The sequence below is a fragment of the Pistacia vera genome, unplaced genomic scaffold (assembly GCF_008641045.1).
Source record: "Pistacia vera cultivar Batoury unplaced genomic scaffold, PisVer_v2 Contig198, whole genome shotgun sequence".
Classification (NCBI taxonomy): domain Eukaryota; kingdom Viridiplantae; phylum Streptophyta; class Magnoliopsida; order Sapindales; family Anacardiaceae; genus Pistacia; species Pistacia vera.
Window position 1 is genome coordinate 284476 of NW_022195999.1, and position 26550 is coordinate 311025.

Genomic DNA, 26550 nt, shown 5'->3' on the forward strand with positions numbered 1-26550 from the left:
ATATCATTATTATAAATTTATTATTATAAATAATAATCAAATTAAATTAAATACAAATACTCAAATTTGGTGTGATTTTTGGTGTAAATTTAATATTCAAATTAATTTAACAAAATTAAAAAAACCAAATTAAAAATATATATATTTTTTTATTTGTGCTACATTGGCGCGCACTGTAGTACTGGCCCAAAATGGCGCAGTGTTTTGGCTTGGGTTGGAGATGCCCTTATCCTTATCTTTAGTCTTCCCGAAATATCTTCTAACAGGATTAACGATTTGTGTATATACACTCTTCTCAGGATAAGCATACTTGGTGTTTCAAAAGAAGATAGAGAGAAAACACTCTGATATTCCTTGCAATGGAATGCAATGCAATCAGTGAACAATTCGAAAACAATCAAAGAGCTAACAGCAAAGAAATTCACTGTAAGCTGTTACAATGCAAGAGAGTAAAAATGAGTCCTCTTTAGGTTCAACAAAAGAAGGTCTGAGGGAAAAATTTGTATTGATATGCCAAATAAGAATCCTCAGCATAAAGTTCCCAAGCTAACCCAACTAGTACTGTTTCATATGTCCAGGTAATGAAATTTTTTGTGCTGTGTGTTTTGGCTTTTGGGTTTGTTCATTGTGTTTTTATGAACTCGGTTTATTTTGTTTTGAGTTTAACGTTTTGGTTGAAGATTTGAGTTCAAAGTTCTAATTTTGTTTGTAACTTTGGTTTAGTACATTCTAGCTTTTGGTTGTTACAGCTAGTTTATTATGGATTTGGGGAACTGGGTTTAAGTTAGTTTTTTGAGTTTCTGGAAAAGGAGGTCAATTATAGTTTTGGGATCTTTTCAATTGTGATTTGTGAGGTGGGTTAGGTTCTTAAATTTTTATGGAACTGAAGTTTTCTTATTTTTTGTAATTTAAGTGAGTATTTTTTTTTTTTTTTTAAATTACAGATCCTAGGTACTGGAATGGATACTCAGGACACTTCGCCTTCAGTCTGCTCTTCGTTGACGAGCAAGATTTATTTTTAATGCTGAGAGGTAAAATTTTCTACTCAACTATGGAGTACTGGTATCTCTTATTTGGATAACTTTGACTTGTCACAGACCTGACAAAACGGGTCCCTACCCACGGGTCGGCCAGTACTCGAGTAAATAATAGGGTATGAATCCTTAAACTGATCCAGTTTTTTGGATTCGTACCAGCCGACCCTTTTTGTAAATGGGTAGTTGGGTACACCCACGGTGCCCATGGTACCTATTTGAAATAAAAATAATAATAATGCCAAATCCTACTCTACATATCACATTACAACAACCCATCTTTTCCACCGTCACCCCGCTTCAGCACTTCTCTGTCTCAATCTAAATAGAAAAACCACTCTTTCAATCATCAACCTTTCAAATGGCTGCACGAAACAGACTCTCAACAAGCAATTCCCATGAGGCATGCGCTACTTAAGCAACTAGCAAGGACTACTCAAAGTTAGCTTCGTGAGGGGAGGAGTGAAGAAGCCCACCGTTTTAGGCTAGAACTGTGGTTTGAGAGAATCGAAGTACGATAGAGCATAGACTGGTTTGCTATGGGGTCTTCGTGTGGAGTTTTGTGTGGCTGGATAAAGTGTAGCTCCAATTGCCTCTTTGGGTCCTTGTTAGGTGTGTAGATTTTTGTTGATAGGTTTTTAAATATGGTTGTTTGGAGTTGCTAACTGTGATATGTTTGGTTTATGCTGCCGTTTATAGGGTTTGTGTTGTTCTTGTGTTGTTTTGCTGCAACTAAGATTTTTTTCTTCTCCTTTTGTTGCTTAAGCACTAGGGCTCTCTGGGGATGGGGGTTTGACGTAATGGATCTATTGATTGGTCTGAAAAATGGTTTTTGTTTAGGATTAATTTGTGTTGCTATTTGAAAATGGTTGTTTGCTTTGATATTTTTTTGGGTGAAAATTGGGCTGCTTAATCATGGTTGATTTGAATTCTACTATTGATGAAAGGTAGGCTTCATTGTTAGTGCTGCTTGGCGGTAAGGCCTCCCATAAGTTAACATAAAAATGTCATTATTTTCAAAATATTAGCTATATTTTTAATTTTTTTTAACCCCCATAAATTTGTTAATTTAACTAAACACCTCCCAAATATTTTTTTAGAAATTCAAAAACACTCCCCACCCTCGACGTGGATGGACGGCTGTTCGTATTTTAATGTGGGTTGAGGGTGTTTTGTTAACTTTAATATTAATTATAGGGTGTTTAGAAATAAACTAAACATAAAGAGGGTATTTTTTTGTTTCCAAATCTTACATCGTAATACCCGCCCAATTTAACTTTTTTCAAATATTATTTCTAAAACTATCAGAATAATAACCAAACGGAGCCTTAGTTTTATGAGTTTGGATTTACTTTATTCATACTTGGAAGATGAATTGAACGAGAGAAACTTTGTTTTCAACCAAGAACGAAAGGATGTGAATTTATGAATTTGGAGTAGATGATATGGAGGTGTAACTATAAAATTAAAACTGCATAAACTATGGTGTAATTGCAAGAATTAGAAACTAGAATGAATAGTGCGCACCCCGGGTCACTCTATACTCGCATGGGTAGGGTACGATCCAAAATATTGGACCCATTTAAATCGACCTGTTCGGCCTGTACCGTATAGACCCGACCTTACCCGCCCACCGGCCCGTTTTGCCAGGTCTACTTATCACTTCCAAGTCCCTGTTAGGAAGTTAACAAGGGTAAAATTACGAAAAGACTATAATACCCTTTATTATTTGACTTCTATTTTTAACAAGGTTGAATCACAATTTTCCACCCAAACTTTATTAATGCCCCTAGTTTGGTTTATATTAATTTTAGGGTTAATAATTTAAAATAAAAGAAATGAAAAAAAAAATTAACAAACTGAATTGCACCGTGGAGATGGCCACATAGTCGCTGAGGGTGAGGATGGCTACCATTTCTAATAGTGTGTCTAGCGACACCATCGACAATCGGTTGGGTGGATCCTTGGTTGATCTACCTAACCATTGTAACTTGTTGGGCCAAAAATGTCTTGGCTCAAATAGAGGAACACTTCTGACAAAAGAAAGCTCTAGGCCAGTCCTGATGCTACCCAAGCTAGAATTCCCAGATGAGGCCATGCGTATGAAGTACGGTTGGTTGTACCATCTGGACCCGAGCCTCCTGATCCAACACCTTCTGGCTTATGGTCAAATTCGAGCAAGTCACCTACGGATCACACTCATACTGGAACTCTTATAACCATCATTGTCCAATTCCTCCAAGGTCGTATCCGAGTTAGCTCGACCCCCTTTCACGCAGGATTAGGGGGCCAAAGATACATCCTGGAGGAACGATTACTACGAGGACTCCAATCCCACCAGGATTGGGAAAACCATACAGTCATTATTTAACAGAGACCAGCCCTCTAACAAGGCAGATTACATTACACCTTCAGACCTCAGAGTTCCCGTTTGGAGAACTTCGCATTACAGCTCAGTCCAGTCCCCGACTAGACTTCTGGTAACCTTCTACTCCCTAGCCCTCACTAAATTAGCCTCTCTCATCTTGCTACTTGAGTGTCGGAGTGCCTACGCAAAACACCACCCCGGTATTTTCCGTCGCTTCACGTTTGTTTTCTTACGTGTGTGTGGTACAGAATCGCTAGTGGCTTCAACCTCACGATAATCCTCTCCTTCGTATAGGTAGATTTTTACGTCCATAGTAAGGAGGCTTAGCATAGGGTTTAGTTGGAGAAGATTACCAAATCTTTTCAGCTTTTTTTGGCAAAACATGATAGCTACAAAATCCTCTTATGTGTTGGATAGATCGGTTACTCCATGGTGCAGCGATGTTATCAACACGCATCAAACTTGCGCCAATTAATTTTTTTTTTTTTTCCAAATTTTTATTTATTATTATTATTATTTTCAAATATATTAATATTTATATTTTCTAAAATATTATATATATTTAACTAATATTTACATTTAACCAAAAAAAAATTCGGTTTTTTTTTTTTTTCAAATTTCATAATTTTTTATTTAGGGATTCTCTTCTTTTTACTTTTTTTTTTTTTTTGGAAATTATATTATATAATTTCATAAATATATAATCTTAATGAAATATTGTTTTGTAGTTTTATAAATATTTAATTGAAAGATATATTATAATTTTTAAAAATAATATATTATACTTAAAATTTTTTTAGAACACACATAGTTAAAAAGTGAAACCTCCATTGTAATTAAGAAATTGAAGATAGGGGTTTAAGTGCTTAGTTTTCAAGTTAGTGAAGATAATATTTTTGTTTGTAATTTAGGAACGTAAGCAATATTAACCCTATACTAGATATGATCCGCAAGAATGTCTATTTTTCTGTTTAAAACTGTCTAAATTTAACGATGGTGGAAAAATGGTTTTTTCAAAGTTTGTCCGGTGGGCAAAGTCATGGTAAACTTTGGGTGGGAAAATGTCATTCTCTCTTATTTTGAACAGTGGTATATCTACTGTTAGTCTATAAAATTGCCAGGGAGATAGATGAAGATCATGTGTTTTGTGATTCTCAAATATGAACACCTATCAATTTTCTGTTCCTTAATGCACTACTTCTATTGCAGGGATTGCACGATTCTGTACAGAGCTAAGATTATATACCAAACGTAGGAATATCCGAACATTCATTTTCTTTCCCTTTCTTCCTATGTCAATACATATTTCCAAAGTTTGTTTCTTCAGTTTTTGAATATTGTTTAATGCAATAGTGACTGATAATATTGTGGATCTTTCTTCAGGTAGATCACATATTTCTTTCTCGTTTCTGCTCCGAGACAGCAGGGGGACTTCCAGGTTAGTGTCTTGATAGAGAAACCATGATGTATTCAAATTTTTTTTCTTTTTTCTGCAATAACACTTTTTTTTACTATTGCTGAGTAATGTTTTTAAGCATTAGTATCATGAACAAATATTAGGACTGCTCATACAAAGAGAGGTTGCTGAATTCTTATTTACCTCACGGTCTTCTTTTCACTTGGCCGTTTTGGAGGGCTGTCGGTGAGTAACAACTTGACCTCATGTATTTTATTTGTTTAAAGGTCAATATTCAAATAGTCAATTTTACTAAGATTTTGATTTCTTGTGTAACTCACATCATCTAAAATTTTCATTTGTTTGCTAAGGTAAATGTATGGGGTCCTTCAGACCTCAAGTATTTTAGTTGATGCAATGAAGTCTTTCATTCGACTGATGCTATGGTTCCCACGGAGCTTGGGACATCTCCATCCTCTGATGCTGCTCTAACTGATTTAACAAAGTTAACCGACCCCCTTGTTCTTGTCAATAGAGGTTGTTAAAATATCAGCCATCTCCTAAAACCAAATTTCTCTGGAGGATCAGCAGTAAAGCCTGGAGTTTGTCTGTTATATGTTTGTGAATTGCCTGAACTCATGGGAAATTTGATCCTGACAAAGCTAGGGCTCTAGCTTGAGTTTGGGCCAAAATCGATGATCTGAAACTGTGGAAGTCAGTGCAGTCAGATTGTGGCACCATGGTTGATTTCAAAGTTAAATAATGAAGGGAAAATAGTATGTTGCTCTAAACTTTTGGTGTATCTGAAATTGCCACTTGATTTATGTTTTAAACCATTGTTTCTTATTTGTTTTAGGTTCATCCAAGTGATGTAATGGGCCCGTCTGTTCCTGGTCCCATTGTGCTACTGTCGACTGCCCAACAGAAGCCCACGTATTGGAGTTGTTGTCTGTAGAATCTCTCAGTAGTTACTATGCAGATTGCTCATCAAATGTGCCAAGACTGTGAATTGTATCATTCATTTAAGTCCTACTTCGTCACAGGCACCCTTAATTACCAGATATGCATGAAGAGTTTGGTTCAGCCCAACATATTATGGCTGGACATGAATGTGAGTCCTTTTTCTTGACATTGTTTCTTCTATAAAAGCGATACTGGTGCCTGCCCTTTTCTGATTGATTATTCCTCTGACTATTCATGCTGTTTGTAGGAAGAATGCAGAGGTTCCAATTCTAAAATCCAATGCAAGATTATCATACGACTAATTATCTTGTCCACAATTTCCAGCTGCAAGTTCTGCTCTCTTCACATCTTAATAATTTCCCACAGATTATAGTGCTAGCGAGGTTTTCTCTACGTCATTAGACAGTTTTTTTCGATAGTTAGAGTTGCTAGTTACAGTTAAATATTGGTGTAACTGAGTGGTTTTGCTTTTTTTTTTTTTTTTCCTTATATTTATTTTATACAATATTAGGGTCCTGTTGCAAGGCTTTCCGAAAGTGTTTCTGCTAAAAATCTACTGAAGGTATGAAATATTTTTATTTATTTAGATGAGAATCAGTGACTCAGTTTTAATCCTCTACACTATGCTTTCATACTTGATTTAGTGCTTTTTTTTATTAGAGGAAACCTGAACAGTGTGTCATACTTATCAGTTCACTCTACTCCTCATGCTCATCTTGGACTTGATAGAACAGAGATCCCAAGTCTGGTGGCTCTCTCAAATTAATGGACGAATTACATTCGGAAATTCCAGAGATTGAGATGCTGCGCAACATGTCAGCCAGATCTGGCAAGAGCCTCCAGCAGAATATCAAAGAGAATAGACTTCCTAGTTGTTTGGAGAATGTAAGGAAAGATACCTAGAGATTGTTCTTTGGGGACTGTTCAGCCGTCCTATGAATACCGGAATGTTAGTTCTATCTATATAATCTTTTTCCAAGGAAGCTTGCTCTTAGATTGTGGAGAAGGAACCCTGGACAACTGGAGAAGTATACAACTTCGAAACTTTTACTACATGTTTACATCTGCTACAAGGTTTTCCTCTTTTCCTATTATTTTATTCTTGAAGTGACAAAAGCTTATTGTTGTGGCTTGTCTGCCTGAGTCAGATACTTATAGAGGTGCTGACAGTGCTGTAGGAATCTAAGTGCATTTGGATTTCTCATATTCATGCTGATCACCAGGCTGGTTGGCAAGAATACTTGCTCTACGACATGACTTGTTGAAGGGTGTCTCATGAACCATTGCTCGTTGTAGGCCCAGCACAACTAAGGATTTTCTGGATGCATATCAAAGACTTGAAGATTAGATATGCAGTTCATTAACTGTAGATACACTACAGAATCTCATGGATTGATTTAACACAATATTGAGATTGCATAAGGATCCTTTGGCTCAGGGAAGTACTATAATAATGAGGATTGGAACCATAAAAATGCGCTCCATTCTGAGTTGAATCTGTCTGATAACTCTCCGCTTTTTCCATTGCTAGAGCCTAAAGAAAGTGCTCCACGAAGCGAGGGTTGGAGACCTTGATTAGTATTCCTGTTGTGCACTTCAAGAGGCATTTGGTATTGTTTTGAAGGCATCAGAAAGAATCAATGGTGCCGGAAAAGTGATACCGGGTGGAAGATGTATATTCAGGGATACCAGGCCCTGTCCGGCGCTAGCAGAAGCATCCTGTGGAGCGACAGTCCTTATACACGAGCAAGTTATAAATCCAATTTCAAGCTTTCAATTGTGATGCAATATTTGCTACATTGAAATGTTTCAACATCGTGTTATACAATCGATGAACTTTTAAACTCGATATAGATTCAGGGTCCTAGCTATGACTATTCGCTTCTGAGTGAGGTTCTTTCTGGTGATTGTGGTGTGTTTCATGTTGCAGGCAACCTATGAGGATGGCCAGGTGGAGGATCTGTAGCTAAAAAACACAGCACCACAAGGAAGCCATTGAAGTCGGGTCAGGTGCTTATCGGATTGTTCTCACACACTTACGCCAAAGACATCCAAAGATTCCTGCGTTGATGATGCAGCTATGCTAAAACATGACATCCTTTGATTTGATGAGTATCAATCTGCAGATTTGCCTTGCTCCCTAAGTTTCCATACCTTAAATTGCTTTGTAAAGATGAGTCAGATGGTGTTACGTAAATTGCTTTGTAAAGATGAGTCAGATGATGTTATGATGCTATAACTCATCTCTATCCTTATAAGTGGTCAGGTAAAAAACGCTAATGGCCACCCTTTTTAGCAACCGATAAAGGATTCAAACTCAGATCTTTTGAGAAATACTTCAAAAATCTCTATTGAACCACTCGCCACCAAGGTGGTTGATAAAGTTTTTCTCTTTTACTCGACTCTGGTTTAAAATAAATAAAAGTTATAAGATGTTTTTTGTGCTTAATCTGTAAATTGTTTTTTATTTTAGAAGAGACGATATAATACTGATTGACGGAGGTTAAATGTTGTCAACACACCTCCAGTAACATCGCTGACACTATTAAATAAAGAGTAATATACACCACAACCTCTTCTGAAATTCTTTCACAACCCTAATATGGTAATTCACAATTAATAGCCACAATATATCAGTATGACCTATTACAATAACTAATTATGACTGTCACTCAAATTGTAAAAAAAATTTGAGAAGAGGTTGTAGGTGTTGCAGTCTCTTAAATAAATCTGCTAACAATCTACCCAAAGGTTATATCTATAGTGCCCGCGAGGGATGGCATTACGCTGCAACAAACCAAAAGTGATTATTGGACTGCTATCCTTCAAAGTAGTTCTATGATTCCCTTTTACCGTACTTGTTTAAAAGACCCTTTCAAAGTCATTTTGAATTTGTATATAGGTGTAATCCCACCACTAAGTAAGAATAGGACGCTCATGCTGCCAAACCAAGCAAAGGGGCTCTAGAGTCAAAGCCAATCAAACCCATTACAGAAAAATAAGTTCAACAAATGCCACCCACTTTGAGCTTTAGAATTTCTATGAAAATGGCGAACCAACCAAGACTGTAAACATTCCAAAGCTTTGTGGTTGTGAGATGAATGACAATGCTTATTAGTCAGTTTTACAAATGTTAAGACAACGTAACAACAGTATATTGATTTTTATTGACTATTCTGTCCCCCAGATTCATTTATCACAGTTAGCATTACTTCTGTTTATGTGGAAAACAAACCAAAAATGGAAAAAAAAAAAAACAAAAAATAAAAAATAAAAAAAAGGAAAAGGAGGGGGAGAAAACACTCTACAGATTCATTACAATGAATGGCATGAATCAGTGCACAAAATCAAAAACAAACTATAAAACTAGCTAACTGCAACCAGAAATGTCTCATTCTTCTTCCAACTCAAATACAAACAATAAAATAAGCTAATTCTACTCCGTGCTCTTTCAGCCATACCTCCCTCCATTATTGCAAAAAAATGTAGAACCATCTTTGGTGTATGATAAACAACTTGCTTTTGATCTACTTGCCTCGTATAAATAAGCCTCTTCAGTAACAATTTCGCCCAAAATTTAAGAAACTCTCTTTGGATCACGAGCTGAAGCAAGATGGTCCTACATGATGGACACGATTCACAACATTATCATGGATTATCATCTCACTTCCGAAAACAACTTAAAGAGGTCAATTAAGCAAGATTCATTTTCTCCAGAAAATGCATCAAAAAGAAAATATGCAATGAGAAAACAGTAAATTTCAAATACAGAGTGATTGTTGTAAACTTGCAACACATTTCAAATTTACAAAATAAACCTGACAAATAATATTAGGTAATGACAGATAAAAGATGTCCAAATTTTGCTTTACAACTCTGTGCCTATAAGATGTTTATATAAAATCATTAAAACTCTGGGCCACCAAGATGTTTATATAAATTCATTTCCAATTTCAAAAATGTACTAAAGCACCATTATATTACTATAACTTTAAGAGTTATATAAGTAATAACTCTCAAACTATACAAATGTAAACTTAACATCAATAAAGAAGATTAATATGAAAACTAAAAAATAAAAAATCAACTGCCAGAATAAACTTACAGAGATAAAATCGAATGCTCTGGTTTCCTCTTTCTTCGAACTGTTCATTGGACTAGGAGTTGGAGCTGCAAAATTCGGTTGGAATATATCAGGAAGCGGTGAAGGATAGCCTCCATTAGTTCCCATCACATTACTGCCACCAGCATTTTGAGCGTTCAGGTTACCAAGCTGTTGAAAGTTGGACATTGTAGCAAGGAACTGTTGCTGAGCAAATAAACTCCCCATGGCACCATAATTTATTGGATGAGAAGCAATAGCTGGATTGAACATCATGGCAGGAGGAATGTTATATGGCATAGCACCAAAGGGAAGCGCTGGATTTGCACTCATCCCAGCTGTTTGGGTACCAAGTAGGTTGCTAAATGAATTGCCAGAGGTCTGATTGCTAGATTTGCTGCTCGGATCTGAAAAGATATGTTCAGATGGTGCCACAGATGAAGCTCCTTTCTGATCCGAATTCGACAGGTTTTCCTCAATGGACAAGCCAGCCATTAAGTCATTAACATCATTTTTCTGATTTTCTTGCTTTGACAGAACTTCAGAGTTTGAGCCAAAGATATCAAATAGTTCAGGCCCATTTTTATCGGCTATGCCAAGATTTTCATTAACACCTGGCTTATCATCAACAGTCATCCCAGAAAAGAGATCCTCTGCATTCTCTCGACCCTCATTGGTGTGAAACGAGACATCTGCAAACGGGTCATCATCATTATTTTGTTCACTGGTGCTCGCACCAGCACCTGAACTGTCTCCAAAGAGATCATCAATTAGAGGGGCTGGAGATGTCAGATTTGCAATGCCTTGATCACTGGGATTCTTTGTAGAATTATCTGTTCCATTGTAATCATCTGAATAACCTGTATCTATTAAGTCAGGCATCTGAACAGCAGCAGGGGTCTCAGCCTTCACTGACCTATCTGAACCACCCACCAAACCTCCTGCTGGCTCTCCACCAAGAAGGCTCAACACCTGTTCAGCAAAGGCCAATATTAATGTTAACTATGTCACACACACCATGAAGTTACAGAAAATTCTACATAATGAATACACTATTGGGGTAGCATAAAAAAAATAACCAGAATTCTCCTCATCCCAGTATAATTAGACAACTTAACATGTGTTGCAGCATAATAAAAAACTGCTGGTCTTGAGAGACTTGAATATATAATTACTGTTAACACCACGTTGCATACATTAAAGAACCTAGATTATCAAGGAAATCATTATAAAACATCCTAAAGTGTGACAGAATGTAGATGAGGATTTATCTAAGACACCAATACTCATCTGGTCCATGTAATGGTGACTAAAAAGTTGCTTTATCTAGATGACACCCTTTCCTTTCTTCTTTTATTTTCCTTATTCCAAATTAAATTGAAAGATAGATGTATTAGTATTATACAGTGCCTATCAAAAATCAGAACAACTAAAAATAAAATGTTCTAAAAGAAGTTGTATAATGGTGCTCATCATAGAAACTTGATAATTGAGTTTGGGCCTTCATATAAAACACTAAATATCTTTTATCAGCCACTCTACTTGGACCCCTCTGCCCTCTTTCCTCTAAGAGACTAATTGAAGAACCTCATAATCATTTCTAAGAGAAACCAGATTTACCTTATTAGCCTTTTCCCTAAGAGAAGTTTGAGGTGATTCTGAACATCCAATCACAGCATCTTTATTCTCACTGAAGTATGAAGCTATAATTAGAAATTTTTCATCATCCTTTCTCCTCAAAATTGACTCAAGCACACAAACAGCTTTCATTCGGACCTGAAAAAAGAGAAATATTCAGAAAGATTAAAGAATTTCCAAACTGGATCTTGATAAAAATCCAGAGAGAATGACAACAATAAACAATTGGACAAAATATCACAGAGAGATTAAATTGAATTGTGAGTCTGCGCCTGTGCTTATATATTTTACTTGAGTCGGAAGAGGCGACCAGTAGTTTATATTATAACCAACAAATCAATTAAAAGAACATGCCTGCCACAATGGAGACTGAAGCTTCAATTCAAGGGCCCGACTCAAAGCCAATGCATCCAACTTTGCAGCCTCCACAAGGAAAACCTGAATGGCATCTCGAGTTGGTTGGAGGCGTACACCACCAGATGTCACAATGGTCTCCAACATCTTCTCTTCACGAGTTTTGCTCTCAGTATAACTTGAACTGGAGTCCCCATTCAACCTATCCTCCTTCATTACTCTTGATTCCTGGTTCCAAGGTCCACTCACGTTTTTTGAAATTCCAAAACCAGCTTGACTTTCATTGTGCAATTCAACTGGATCATATTTGTCTTGATATTCATTCTCTATTGTCAATGACCTTCGAAGATTAGGACTTCTATAACTTCCATTATCATTCTTTTTCAGTGAATGGCCTTGAGTGAAATTAGTTATCCCCTGCTTGATAGATGCACTTCCAATACCTACTACCTCACTAAGAAATGATTTCTTATCTTCTGATGGCATGTCAAAGTTGGTATTCCCAAATCCTTGAATTCGTTTGTTAAGATCCTCAGCAGGCGCAGGGGCAGGCTTGTTTTCTTCAGAGAATATAGCAGATATAGTTTCATGAGCAGTATCCCGCACAGCCTTATTCAGGGCATCCCCCTTCAATGGATCCAACTGCCCCTTGTAATGAAACAACTGACGAACTGCCGCTGAATGTCTTTGCATTTCCCTCCTGAACTCCACACCAGACTTTCCCACTGCATATTTAATCAATCTCAGCGCCTGCAAAATTATTAGAGAATCATTGGTGTCTACTGCAATATCTCAGCAATATAAATAAACATAAATCTGCAATACGAGCAAATAATGAGATATAAACATGATATTCAAATCCACAAGTTCATCATTCCAAAAGGGCTCATAAAGATAGCACGAGTAATAAAAAAAATGCTAAAAAATTCACAATATCACAATATCCAAAAATAATAGTAAGTTCAATTTAATGAATGAGAACTGTGCCATAATTAAACTTAATTACTACCCTTCAGGCTCTACAAGGTTGTCCACAGGGATTCAGATTTTCACTGACAGAAAAAAAACAAACATCATAAATTGCTTCTAAAAATCAATTTTCACACCATTCCATTCCTAGGCAGCCAAGCAGAGAATAAATTCTAAATTGAATCCACAAGATTCGCCACATTTAACAAATGGAACGGAATCATTACCAAAATTTTGACAACTGAGTTAACCATCAGAAAAAAAAAAAAAAAATGCAAGCATGTTGATTAATATTACTTCCAACTCTTCAACTTGAACAATCTTAATGAATTCACAACAATAAACAATAAAACACATGCAACATACAACATGAATAATGCATGCATATCGAGTACCATCACTTCCAACACATCAACTTGAACAATCTTAATGAACTCACAACAATCAGCAACAAAAAGGTACAAAATACAACATAAAGCAATTACCTTCTGTTTAACAACGGGGCTCTTATGCTCAAGCCTCTTCAAGATAAACCCAGAGACCTCCTTAACAATACTCACATGAGCTGATCTCAAAAGCTCACAAATCTCTTCCAATTTATACACAGGCGTCACCTTGTCTTCATCAGACGTGGCACCATCGATCATCCTCGATCTCCAATACGACTCCACAGCTCTTCGACTCGAATCCATTCTCTCAATTCACCCCCAACCAAAAAAACCTAATTTCACAAACCCACTTGACCAAAAACCAATCAAGCTCAAAAAAAGCCTCAATTTCAAAACCCAAAAAGATTAATCAAATCTTGAACTCAAAATCAATGAAATCCCAATCAAACCAACAAAAACCCTCTTCTTTACCCGCCAATTCGATTTCTTTTCATGCAATCAAAGTCAATACACCAGAATTCTGACAAAATAACAGCGGGGTTTCTAGATCGATCCACAAACAGTGAATTAATTCGATTGATCAGGTGATTGAATAGCTTTACTTGCTATAATTGATTGAAACTTGAAATTAGGTCTTAGTTTGTTTGCTTAAAGAGAAAGAGGGGGGATTAAGAAAGGTGAATGTAGAGAGAAGAAGTGAATGGTGAAGACGAGAACAGACCGTTTCGAGAATCGAAGACAGGTAGCCAGGTGACTTTCTTTGCCGGGTGAGTCACCGACGTGTCGTTTGTGGCTTATGTTTGAAAGTTTGGTCGGTCCTCCCAGCGCAGGTTAACCATTCCCTTATTTAAAAATTATTTTTTTATTAAAGAAAATTGGTTACTTCTATTCTCTATTTTTGTGGTTAATGTTTAACCATAATACAATGTAATTTGTTTTGTTCAAACTATTTTCCTACTTGTAATTATTTTTTATATTATTAAAATTCATAATTAAAGTATAAAAAGGATAAATTAGTAATTTAGGACCATTTTTCTTTAAAACAACAAAATTAGGTAAGTTTTTTTTTTTTTTATATATTTCAGCTATCTAGACCTACATTGCAATCTACTTAATCCTCAAGGTCACGGAACACCCCACAAACTCAATAGACTAAAATAATTACACAAATGTAGTGAACATCTTACAAACCCAATAAATCAAGATAATTGCATAAATATAGTAAATACCTCTCCTACGATTTGAATACAAGACTCTCTCATATGACTCGAACATAAAACTCATTGGATATAACTAACCTCAGTGACTAAAGGGTTTTTATCATTCAACAATAAACATAGTTTTTTTTTTAAAAAAAAAAAATAATGGTTTATAGAAATCAAATCTGACCATGGAACAAATAAGTTTTTAACAAATATAGGTTAAAAATAAAAGAAAAATGATATCCTTACAAAGACTTATACAAAGAAGGCTACAAAGTAAAGGAAAAAACAAAGAAAAAACAGAAAAAAGAGAGGGAAATCATAAAAATTAAAGGTAGAGATTGTCTTTGTATTTGTCTTTGAAAGATTAACAAAAAGGTCAAGACGGCAAGAACATTAATCAATATGAAACTGCAGAATTTCTTTATGGAGGATAGGCTAAGCGTCTAAACTCATCCATCCACTGATCCACATACGAGGTCGCCAAATGTTCGGAAGTTTCTCATTTCAATTTTTTTCCTTCTTGTTAGATATCTCGATCTTGTCTTTTGCTTTCCAAATGGGTCCCAAACATAGTTTGAAAAGATCAAATGTTTGATAATTCCACCATACATGATTGATTTCCAAATTTTTTCTAAAAATCGAGCAGCATGACCACATCTTTATGCTTTTTAAGTGATATCTCCAACATTACATGATGATAAATTCGAAGTACTTGGAATTCATCCAATACCTCCCATCCAATTAAATAAGAAACCATTTTTTTAAACCCCGGACCCGAGGGTAACTCATTTTGTTGTTCGGGTCATGGACCGATAGATAGGACCGAGGACGTCAGCAATAATTTTATTTTTTAAAAATTAAATATTATCTCTCAAATTTTAATATATTAAAAAAATTCCCCAAAAAAGTTCAAATTAGTCCCTAAAATTTTTATTTATTTCGAAAATGCCCCAAAAAATTTACCAATTAATCCTTAAAATTTTAACATATCTCCAAAACACCCCTATAAAATTACAAATTAACCCTCATAATTTTGAAATATTATAAAACACCCCTAAGACTTGAACTGGACCGAAGAAGCTATCGAGTCTCGGTCTGATCCGATTTTTAAAACAGAGTATGAAACTACAGAAATTCCGGAGTAAGTATAGTGTCACATCTCATATCGGAAGTGCATTAGAAAAGTCTTAAGCTTATAAGGAGAGTCTCTCCACTTAATGAGCTCGTGATAGTGATATCAGAATAGACTCGATCCGTCTTTTGATATCCCGCCAAGAGCCCACACAAAAGGGCATCCACATGGACGGGTAGGTAGAGGGTCCCACTTATGACATCACAGGATTGGGTGAAAGAGAATATTACGGATCCCACATTAAAAGCTCTAAAAATCCCATATCGGGCAGGAAGGGGAGGGGCTTCTTGAGAAGCTTATAGGGTTGGCAACTATGTCTTTTGGGTTGAGGCCCAACCCATGACAATAGGCAAACCCATCCATGAAGTTAATGACAACCAACTTCAGAGTTGAATATTCTACAAAACTCATCTTATAATCTGTGAGGAGATGCCACCAACACTTTAATGCGACAAGAATCGCAACAGTCGACGTATCTATTCCTCAGTTCTTTATAAAGCCACTGTCATACAAGAAATAAGATCACAAATTACAGAAAGATTAAAAAAAAAAAAAAAAATCATGTTAACTTGAGAGCAATAATGATAAATGGACTTACCTGGCAGAATTTCATACTGCTATCATCCGTAATTAACACAGATAAAGTATCAGGATTGCAAATCCAGACTCCAGAGAAGGCCATTGAAGACAGCTTCATAATCCAATGAAGGGATATCAATAGACAGTGTCAACTTCCCCACATAACAAAGGAGTGAAGGGGAACTTTCTCTCAATTCGTCTAAATTAAATGAAATCTTAATTCAACACCCAAAAAAAAAAGGGTTAAGTTTGATAAACAGTGTGATTAAAAAAGATGAAATACTTTTAATCAATTATACATAGCATATAGACATACCTGATTTGTCATCAAAAGTAGTGGAAGACGTTCAATTTGATTGGGCACCCCAAAAAATTCCTTCAGATTAATGAGACAACGAGTATCAAGATCACCTCTTAATTCAAAGTGAACTGTCCACGGACATTGAGCATTTATTGTAGAAGTGGGAACTGTAATCTGATGATCAGGCGAAGCGGTAAATGGGAGATGATAAAGTGGTGAAACTCTTGATCTTTAAGTTTGAGATCGCCAGATTCTAATTTTTCTAATTATGGGCACCCGATTATATTTATTTTCGGCCTTTCATGCCGAGTACACCAAAGGTTTAACTCTTTTAAGACTTGGGGCAGCAATTTTTAAACTTTTGATATTAGAAACATGAATTTCCATGATCTTTGACTTTGAGAGCTTTAGAGACATAAAGGTGCTTTAAACCCAAACAATAGGAGAAGAGCAAGTGTTCAACTTCCATAACCTTCCCTTATATGAACTTTTTTTTCAAGATTTAGCTTTTTAAGAGAATAGAACCTTATAGTATCAGATGGCTGCTCCAACTTACAACCAAATAGCTTTAAGTAGTCATCAACTTGGCAGAAAATATTTTTTCTTTGTCAAATACTTAAACCCAGTCCTTTCATCAACACAAGAAGACAATTCTTTAACATCAAGAAGAGTTGTCAACAGCCCAAATTTTTGCATACAAAAGTCAAGCTTGCAGCAGGGAAGTGTCAACAAAGGACATGAATTCCAACATTCGCTTACGAGACATCTCCAACATACGGTGATGAGGCATACACTTACGGGACATTTCCAACATAAGCTTCCAGGACATTGCTTGAAAATTCTTGCGAAACCTGCGGTGATGATTCACACCCATTCCAATTAAGGAACGGTAAAAATTACAGGATCGAGAATGAGTTTGGAAAGCGATTTTGTCACGCCCCCGCCCAGGTATCCCTATCCCATAGGATCCAAACGCTCCCGATGGGTCTCAAGATTCCAAGAGGGTGAATAGTTTGAAAACATTTCATAATTTATACTCCAAGGGTTTTAAAACCCGATCAATATACACCGCGAAGGTATACAATATGTATGAATGGGTAGAACCAAGATCAATCAAAATACGGGTCTAAGCTCTCACGCCTAAAAATAAATAACGTACCAGTTACCACCTCTAGTGTAGCCCTGGCCTCCTGCTGTGTCATGCCAAATAGTCAAGCCTGAGTATATGGCTGCTCTGATCCTCTCTGTCTACCCTGTTACCATGACCACTATCAGTCTCTCCTCAGTTGCCCGCTGTGGGCCCTCCCCTGGATTGGGACCTCTGCTGTCCCTAAGCACGGCTAATCTCTCCCTGGAAGCCTTGCTGAACAGTCCTCTGAAATACACTCCCACTCTATGACAAATTAGGGCACTCCCTCTTGAAATGCCCAGGCTGTCCACAGTGATAACAAACTGGGGCTATGCCCCAACACTGCCCTACATGATATCTGCTACATTTATCACACAAAAGCTGCTGGTTTCCATTAGAAATTTTATTGTCTGACTGTTGGTCACTGGATTGCCCTTGTCTTCCACGAGTCCCAAAGCCCTGGCTGCTGGATGTACCAGAGAAACTACCCTCACGCCTCTGCATACAGCTCCTTGAGCCAGCAATCCCCCAGTCTCTGTTACCACGTTTCTGTCTACGTGATTCATCTTTTTCTCTCCCCACTAGACTCCGCTCTATCCTCATGGCTGATTCAACCAATTTAACAAAATCTGAATGTAAGTGCGCAACCACTATTGTTCTGATTCTCTCTCTAAGGCCATTCTCAAACTTCCTACACCTTTCTTTTTCATTCCCAGCAATGTCCAGAGCAAACCTAGAAAGCTCCACAAAATTGTTCCTGTACTCCTCCACAGTCATGTCTCCCTGGGTCAACATCAAAAACTCTCTTTTTTTGTTTTCCCGATACAAGCTGGGCTGGTAGCGATCCAAGAACTCTTGTTTAAAATCAGTCCAGGTGGGAGGAGTGGAACAGTTGTACTTTCTCTGCGTAAACTGCCACCAATAGTCTGCTCCCTCTGTCAACAGAAACTCTACAAATTTCAGTTTCTCCTCATCAGTACAATCCGTTACTCTGAATACTTTCTCGGTGTCCCTTAGCCATTTTTCCGCTACTGTGGGATCACCTTCCCCACTGAACTTTTCTGCCCCTAGTTTTATGGCCCTTTCTATGGTATTCTGTTTCCTTGAACTCTCCTGCGCCCAACTACTAGTGACTTGAGTAAACAATCGGGCCAGTTTTCCAATAGCTCGTTCTATACCAGACTCACTATCAGGAGAATGGATCTCCTGCTCCATCTTTTGTTCCCCCTCTAACCCTTCCATATGGGGTCCTGTTGCGAGGGTCGCAGAAGCCTCCCCCTGCATCCTCTCATCCTGATCCTCCCCTTGACCCAGAGGAGTAGCTAATTCCCTCACGGTTTGTGTGCGTGGTCGGCCGCGTCGACGCATCATAATATCTATAAAAATCGAATTAACTTGTTGAGATTCAAATCGTGTTATGCATGCTCATGTAATTGCACTCAGAATCGATACAAACCTGTCATGCCCCCTCCCGCGTATCCCTATCCCATAGGATCTAGGCGCTCCCAATGAGACTCAAGATTCCGAAAGGAGGGTAAATAGTTTGAAAACATTTCATAAGAGTCCAATTATAAAAACATAATCAAGAATATTTGCAAACTGAATATTTATAATAAAAGTCTCTAAAAATCAATTATTAAACTTATTGATCATACCAGTTCTTATTTCCTTACCACAATACCCTGGCAAGTTTTAATTTCTTTCAATTTACCCCCATATAGAAAAATCAATTATTAAACTTAACAAAAGAAATGCGGGGGTATTTCAGATTCCATCTCTTCGACAAGACACTAGTTTGAGCTACCTCTTCTGGAGACAATTAGGGTATGATGTGATGAATGATAGAAGGAGGCAAGTTTGAGATTCGATCCATAACACCAATTATCTCATTTATAATCTTCAAATTTGTAACATCCATTGCCATACATTTCCATCATATTTAAGCCCCATAATGCAGTTTACAATGCCAATGCTAGTTCATAGAATAGTAAAACTAACTAAATACAGTATGAATCAAACACATCCTAACACAATAAACCCTACAAAGACAATGTAGCATAATAAGAATCAAAACCCCACACAAATGGTACAATAATAGTACATTTCGAACAAAAAGAAAAACACAACAGATTTAATAGAATATTTAACCCAAAAAAAAAAAAAAAAACGCAGATCTTCAAGGTTTCATGAAAGAAACTTATATGAAGAACATAAATATGAAGCAATATCGAGAAGCTAGACCACAAACTTACCAGTAGAGCTTTCACTAGGAGAACTGTGATAATCATCCACGTAGTAACGAGAATACTTGGGAATAATACGGGAAATCTTGTGGACCTGGGTAAGGATGAGGTCAAGCCTGACAAGAATACTTGGGAGATTTACATGGAAAAATTTTCGCGGCCGAATATTTACACACCCCCAGTTTGGTAAATACTTGTACGTCCCTAAGCTTTGGAACCTGTCATTATTACCCTCAAATTAGGTTATCATCATAGATTCGTTGAAGGATCATTCAATTTCTGAGGTTATATTAAAGGGAAACTAATAAGGGTTTTTTATTTTTTAATGTCTATAACAAATATCTATTTTTATTCTATTTCAATAACCACACCTTAGACTTTGGATTTGAACTTGATATTGACCCTCATTTTTTCCTCAATATCAAGGATCAATTTCTTGAATAGCAGTCTATATTTTTGTCCAAGGATTTTATTTGTGCATATATGGTTGAAACTAGAGTAGAGGTGGAGGTGGATGGTGTCGTGCCATGCCAAAATTCTCACGGTCCCCCATGTCATAGGTCGTGCCGTGCCATGACTCACCTCCGTGGGCTGACCCACAATTGCAATGGCTACATTTGATTTTTTTTTTTTTTTAAATCTGTGAGCCGTGTCGTAGAAGTTCACTTGCCAAATCCCCAGCCCACGGCCGTGTCGTAGAAGTTCACTTGCCAAATCCCCAGCCCACGGCACGGCCAACAAGGCCTACAAGCCATGACACGGCACAAAATTTTCGTGTCGTGCCATGGTGGGCCGTGCCAAAAAAATTATGGGCCAGCATTGCCACCTCTAATCTAGAGACTCAATACATTGATTTTACAACCGCTTATCATAAGAGCATCCCCAAATGCATTTGAATCAAGTGTAGATGAACAAGAATCACTTTGACGAACTATACATACAAAGAGTTACATTATGAATCTTGGCGTATACGCATGCATCCAAATATTCACAAATTTTGAAGGTGAAGTAAAGAATTTTTCATGATTCTGCACATATATAGCAAAGAATAAGCTGCTATTGCACAAAATTTATTAGACAATAGGGTTAGTATGAACAATCACTTATGACATTGTCGAAGGATCTTCAAGGTTGCCCCATGACTGAACTTCCATCTTCTTGGTTCTCTCTAATTGTTTCACAACATCCAGTCGCTCAGAAGAATACGGAGAAGGGATCTAGTAACAGTAACAAAACAAGATTAGCAAGAAAGAGAAAGGAGAAAGGAGAAAAGAGAAAAGAGAAAAAGAACTCCGTATTTGGAAGAGAAAACAAGATTTACCATAGATGGCATATACTTCTTGATAGCTGCTAGCATTGCGGCATGGCCTACAGCTGATACCTAGATCCAGGAAGGACAAGACGATGCAATCAGCTCTCTAGAAAATTTTAATGCTACTTTTACAAACTTTTCTTCTTATGTAAGCTCATTTTATGTACATGAAGCGCATAAAATGTGTTGAGGATAAAATAAGAGCTTACAGGAAGCAGCATTAGAATCGTAATTGGGATGAGTGTAGCAATGTCATTTAGGGTTCTTTTCAACTTCTTTCGCTCTCTCATTGTAACCTTGTAGCCATGCAACTGCTTTAGGAGTAACTCTAGAGACATAGATATGTCTATAAAGAGCAATTGAGTACCCATCCATACATCCTATATAACAATTCAGTGGTATGCTATCAATTGAATGTAAGATTTTATAACAACTCTGCCTGTTGACTAAAAGCAGGGGATCAACATCCTTACTGAGCTAGTAGACATCAACTTGATGCTGTATTTCCGTACTAAGCTCTCCTGCATGGAATTGGTTTTGCCACTGCTGGTATCCTCCATAAAATCTATTGCACCTGCCTCAGCTGAGCTCATGGCCTGGAATTGCAGATTCAGTATGAGAAAACAAAAGACTCCGCTAAATACCTCAAGGCACTGTTCTAATTTTCGATTACTGTTGCTTTTATTTCAAAAATAAATATCTATTAGCCCTTTTGAACACACCTCCTCATGGTCAGGAGCTTGGTTGGGTGAAACTTAACATATACTAACCCAAATAAAAAGATATTATCCAGTAGTCATACCTTTCTCACATTTGATGGATGTTGAGATTTATTCTCCATATTTCTGTGTGTCAACAACTCATAGCGTCTTTGTTTTCCCTCCTGTGGTGCAGAGAGCCTGGTTGTGCCTTTAGTTCCCACAGTAGGTATGTGGTCAGAGGCACCTGTTTCTGCAATCTTTAGCAGCCCAGTACTGGAGAACAACAACACAAGTGCAATTATAATCCATTTCTCTCATTGTTTCATTCAGGACAAATTATTACATAAAGCATCGCTAAAGACCCCCAATGTACCTTGATCTATCATATGCAGCCCAGTAGTCATCTAGACAAATAGTAAGCAGGCTTTGGCTGAAAAATTGACAGCACCAGATCTTAGAAGTCAATTTAACACTTTCACACATAAAAAATAAAGACAGATATAATGAAAGTGAAGATATTTCCAGCTACCTTCGGAGTAAGAAAGCTAGCAATTCTGCATCTAGGGTTTGTTGAGTAGAACGACTGAAGTGAGCAAACCCAGAGAACACGTCATAGCAAACAGCAAAAACATTGGATAGAATAATTTCTTTCTCTGCTTGAATAGCATGATGTTTGGACCTTCTCTCTTGATTGCACATGGAAGGAAATGCAGCATAAAAGTCAAGCCAGCCGATTTCATCAGTTACTATCTGTAAAGATGAATTTTGCAGTTTAAGATAATTCATATTTTGCAAGTTCAACAAAATTGATAGGAACTTACCTCCATGAAGTGTTGATACACTGATATGGAAGAAAACTCAGGGTAAATGAAAAGAATGCCACACTCCAAATAGCTGCAGGCAAAGTATTATTTGAACTCTTATTTATCTTGATATGCTGAAACATTTAGAATCTAACCAAAGTATGAGGAAATTTTACCTGAGGAAGTCCTTAACCATCTCATCAACATCTTTTATTCCTTTACTTGACAAGAATAATCTAGTCATCCTTCCCAGATATGCAAAAAGTCCTAAATTAGCCAAACTATCTGCTTGAACCTGTCAAAATTTTTGGCTAAAGTCAACTGCACAAATTTTGGTAAAGATATGTAAATATGAGAGCAAGAAATTTTAAATGAACAAAAAATAGAGACCAAATTGACCGTGACCATTAAGCAAGGTCCTTATGATTAGGAATATAAGAAATAATTCTTAAGTTATACTTAATTATAAAGAATAATCAGGAATTGGGCGGGTAAAGAATATAGAACCAACCTTTTCATGTAAATTTTTGGTCCCACAAAGTAATCCTTCTCTGTAGAAGGCAATTGACAGCTTCTTCTGAGCTAATCCAATCCAAAATTCAAGTTCCTCGGTGTTTTTGTCCAGAAGAACCTTTTTACCAAAGTGGGATAGGAAGTCAGGTTCAAATCCTGCCTCAGTTGCTAATTGATGCAGCTTGTCCACCGGTACAAAACTCCCTGAAATATTCATTAGCTCTACTGATACATCCTCAATCGACATTTTAAATGTGGGACAGACAATGCGCTCAGGACCCAGTTTGCCTACTGCAGCACAGCAGCTTATCGCCACAATGATCCCTGCAACACCACTGAAAATTTTCGTTTTCAGATTAAATTCCTACCATCATATAATAAAAGATATACACTAGAATAAAAATGAGCTCACATGCACTGCAAAAATTATTGGAATATCAATGAAAAGATAGGTTGTTGATAGGAAAGGATTTTATCAATTGGGGAACAATAAATCATATGTTAAAAGCAAAAAATTTTGAGCAAACCTTCCAGCATATTCCATTGACCACTTCTTTAATAAAGAACTGAAAAATCCTTCAATACGAGGTAATTCCACTATCCTAAACCATTGTACCAATTCTGAATGCCTTATGCTTAATTGACTTTCGATGTACTCTCTCATAGCATTTATCTTCGGGGCCAAGCTGAAAAGCATAGAGGAAAAAGAGTCGTCATTGCTAATGGAGATTTTAATGATAAATGCATAATGAAACTCAATATATAGAACAATTGACTCGGTTTACACTCATGATTTTAATTTAAATCTACAGAACCGGAAGTGGAATTAATATTTCATAGCACAAGTAAACATCGACTCTTAAAATCATGCAAAGGTGTTTCAAAAGTTTAATCTGTCTCCAGTGGTTAAGCACTTACATGTCATTAACAGGAGCTGCATTGTTGTGACGATCATGAGAGAGCAAAATCTCCACTTCAATTGCCACTTTTAACAAAGCATAAACTACTACCTGAAGAGCCATACGAGTCAATGATTCTTGTTCATTTTCTCATGTCTTCTAATAATTCATAAAGAATGTTCCATCCCCACTCAACTTAGATATCACTGTAATAGTTGTCCAAGGAAAATAACAAGAAGTATGAGCAGAAACATGTCATTGTATTTATCAATTATTAAAATGACTATGGATCATTCCAAGGAAGAATATAAAAAATATGCTACATAAGCATAAATCATTCTTTGGACCATATTTCTGGCAAGTAAAAGAAAGTGTCAATGTAGCAATGTGGTATGTGCATACTCTATAAGCAATACGTTTATGCCACTCGTTCACATCCTTCCCATTCCAAGCCATTGAAAGCTCTGCACCACTTCCAGCCAATCCAAGCGATTCAACAGAACGCGAAAAGCTCCTGGCAGATTCATGCAATACCCAAACAAGGCAATTCACCCGACTAAATTCCATTTCATCATCTTCAGCTTTAGCCATAGGAGCCACATTCTCACTACTGGTTTGCTCCGAAGCAGAGGTAGACGATAGTGCCCTCATCGATACACGACTTGCAGAACTATAGTACTTAATTAAAAATTCATGAGAAAGGTTACTCTTTGATAAGTGGAATGAATTTGTGTTTATCATTCGCCTGGTGTTGGGCCCAAAACAATGTCTGCAACAACAGAATGCAACTAATTCAATGACAAAAACTCCTACAAATAATTACCAAGGAAGAAGCAGAAAAGGAGCAAACTTTTCAAATAATAAACTTTACGTCTTAACTCGTAACTGTGCTCAACTCAAAGAAAACCCAGATTAGATTTTCCACTAAAAATTCACATATCCATAAATGAAAATGAAAAATTTACAATAACACCATGTTCTTGACTAATAAAGATCTAGAAATAAATTCATCCAACGGAGTTCAAAACTTGTATACACAAATACAATCAATAACATAAACATTTCCATTCAAAATTGAGATTCCTACAAAGTCAACTCAACTTAAGCTCACGAACAAACCAAGATCTTCACAACCCACATAAGCAAAATCACGTTAAAAAGTGTTGCATAAATATCTATGGGGAAAAAAGAGAAAAGCTTACGAGTAGTTAAAGTGGGGGAGCCTGCAGAGAGACAAGTAGGACACCATGGAAGAAGAAGAAGAATGAAAAGTTGGAGAAGAAAAACAGGAAAAAGAAGAGCAGATAAAAGAGTAGGAGAGAGTATATATTGGGGAGTAAGAAGCGTAGACATCGAGGCAAAAGAGTAAAGAATATTTAATGAAATGAAGGCTTCGCTGAAGCTGGATATTGCTTAGGGTTTATCTCCCGCCAGCCCTTGTGATTTTGAAGTTTCTTTTGACGTTAGCTTCTGCTAATCCGACAACATCAAACATGTTGCCTTGTAAATTTAGATTCTTTATACTTTTACAAGACAATAATAATTGACAAAAATTATATTATATTTGATAATATATATGAATATCAAATTATTTTTTTTCGTTTCCAGTGACATTCGAGTCAGTTTGCATATATACACCTAACTAATCTTTTAAGATCCTAAAGTTAACAACCAGATATACTTTCAGTGGTCACCGTCATTAACAATCGAGGAAAATCGAACTCAAAACTTCTTAAGTAATATATTTAAGAGTCTTTATTGTCTCACTCAATCAATTAGGGGTGGTTAATATCAAATATATTACCTCAAAGATTCGGTGTAGTGAGAGAGAGCTCGTTTAACCTATGATAAAGTCGTAGATTCGATTGTCCTTTGAGATACCTATATTAACATAATTGAATAATAATGAAAATTTATAATGTGAAACTTTTACTAAGAAAGTAAATTAAAATTACATATTAAAATTTTTTATCTTGATATAAACATGAAAAATGCATTATTGTATTTTATAATTGATATTTATATGTATCTAGAAACTAGATCTCAAAGTCGGTTGAATTTGCTTATATTTTAATTAAAGCATTATTAGCATACATTTCATGGTTGAATTTGAAAGGCCTTTATCATTATCAGTAAGAATTATATGCTCTCTATTATGAGGGTTTTGATATATTTATACTATTTTTTTAATAATTTTAAGAGATATATAATAGTTATTTAGTACCGTAATCAAACTATATATATTATAAAAACCCTTAATTAGAAGATATTACTCAATTTTATTTTTGTTTATTCAAAGAAATTCTTGATAAATATATGCATAAATTAGCCTGTATAAGACTAGTTGTGAGTTGGCCACTCATAGCAAGACGTGCATAGAACGACCATCCATTGTATTATTATAATACATTGTTAGGCCATGAATGTCTTGAATTTGTTCAGTCTATTACATTGAGTAACTTACTTATATTTTGAATTATATTTCTCTTCAAAATTGGGTTTCTTAATAAGAAATTGGGC

General features: G+C 36.4%; 3 protein-coding genes and 1 pseudogene across 4 annotated transcripts; 1 reads left to right on the forward strand and 3 right to left on the reverse strand.

The window, feature by feature from the left end:
• The first annotated feature begins 5241 nt into the window (after positions 1-5241).
• On the forward strand, positions 5242-7162 carry LOC116128250 (annotated as a pseudogene).
• A 1979-nt stretch (positions 7163-9141) lies between these two features.
• On the reverse strand, positions 9142-14024 carry LOC116128220 (protein MODIFIED TRANSPORT TO THE VACUOLE 1). Its single transcript, XM_031413913.1, has 5 exons — positions 13310-14024; positions 11856-12605; positions 11484-11639; positions 9867-10835; positions 9142-9380 (listed from the first exon to the last, which is right to left on the reverse strand). The coding sequence occupies exons 1-5, from the start codon at positions 13514-13516 to the stop codon at positions 9339-9341; spliced, it is 2124 nt and encodes a 707-aa protein (XP_031269773.1). The 5' UTR covers positions 13517-14024; the 3' UTR covers positions 9142-9338.
• A 1426-nt stretch (positions 14025-15450) lies between these two features.
• Positions 15451-19932, reverse strand: LOC116128211. The gene is made up of 4 exons (XM_031413903.1): positions 19812-19932; positions 16446-18935; positions 16149-16344; positions 15451-16052 (listed from the first exon to the last, which is right to left on the reverse strand). The coding sequence occupies exon 2, from the start codon at positions 18928-18930 to the stop codon at positions 17824-17826; it is 1107 nt and encodes a 368-aa protein (XP_031269763.1). The 5' UTR covers positions 18931-18935; positions 19812-19932; the 3' UTR covers positions 15451-16052; positions 16149-16344; positions 16446-17823.
• Positions 19933-20689: 757 nt separating this feature from the next.
• LOC116128238 lies at positions 20690-24793 on the reverse strand. Of its 2 annotated transcripts, none has more exons than XM_031413960.1 (13): positions 24433-24793; positions 24050-24141; positions 23659-23817; positions 23130-23466; positions 22795-22913; positions 22637-22709; positions 22345-22565; positions 22189-22245; positions 21917-22088; positions 21588-21710; positions 21324-21494; positions 21124-21183; positions 20690-21019 (listed from the first exon to the last, which is right to left on the reverse strand). In XM_031413960.1, exons 1-13 carry the CDS (start codon positions 24769-24771, stop codon positions 20906-20908), a joined length of 2037 nt encoding a protein of 678 aa, XP_031269820.1. In that variant the 5' UTR covers positions 24772-24793; the 3' UTR covers positions 20690-20905. The 2 variants fall into 2 exon arrangements, with proteins under 2 accessions (XP_031269820.1, XP_031269822.1); XM_031413962.1 differs by having other exon boundaries at positions 24050-24236.
• Between the last annotated feature and the right edge of the window lie 1757 nt (positions 24794-26550).

What these genes read in the sequence shown, in the direction of transcription:
- LOC116128238 (XM_031413960.1), bottom strand. Translation starts at nt 24,771, where the DNA reads ATGATAAACACAAATTCATTCCACTTATCAAAGAGTAACCTTTCTCAT. An exon ending in GCAGCTCCTGTTAATGACAT is followed by an intron (nt 23,818 to 24,049) that starts GTAAGTGCTTAA and finishes TATGCTTTTCAG; the next exon opens with CTTGGCCCCGAAGATAAATG. An exon ending in AGAAGTATATGCCATCTATG is followed by an intron (nt 21,020 to 21,123) that starts GTAAATCTTGTT and finishes TACTGTTACTAG; the next exon opens with ATCCCTTCTCCGTATTCTTC.
- LOC116128220 (XM_031413913.1), bottom strand. Translation starts at nt 13,516, where the DNA reads ATGGATTCGAGTCGAAGAGCTGTGGAGTCGTATTGGAGATCGAGGATG. An exon ending in TTCAGTCTCCATTGTGGCAG is followed by an intron (nt 11,640 to 11,855) that starts GCATGTTCTTTT and finishes CTCTTTTTTCAG; the next exon opens with GTCCGAATGAAAGCTGTTTG. An exon ending in GAGCATTCGATTTTATCTCT is followed by an intron (nt 9,381 to 9,866) that starts GTAAGTTTATTC and finishes TCCATCATGTAG; the next exon opens with GACCATCTTGCTTCAGCTCG.
- LOC116128211 (XM_031413903.1), bottom strand. Translation starts at nt 18,930, where the DNA reads ATGATGCGTCGACGCGGCCGACCACGCACACAAACCGTGAGGGAATTA.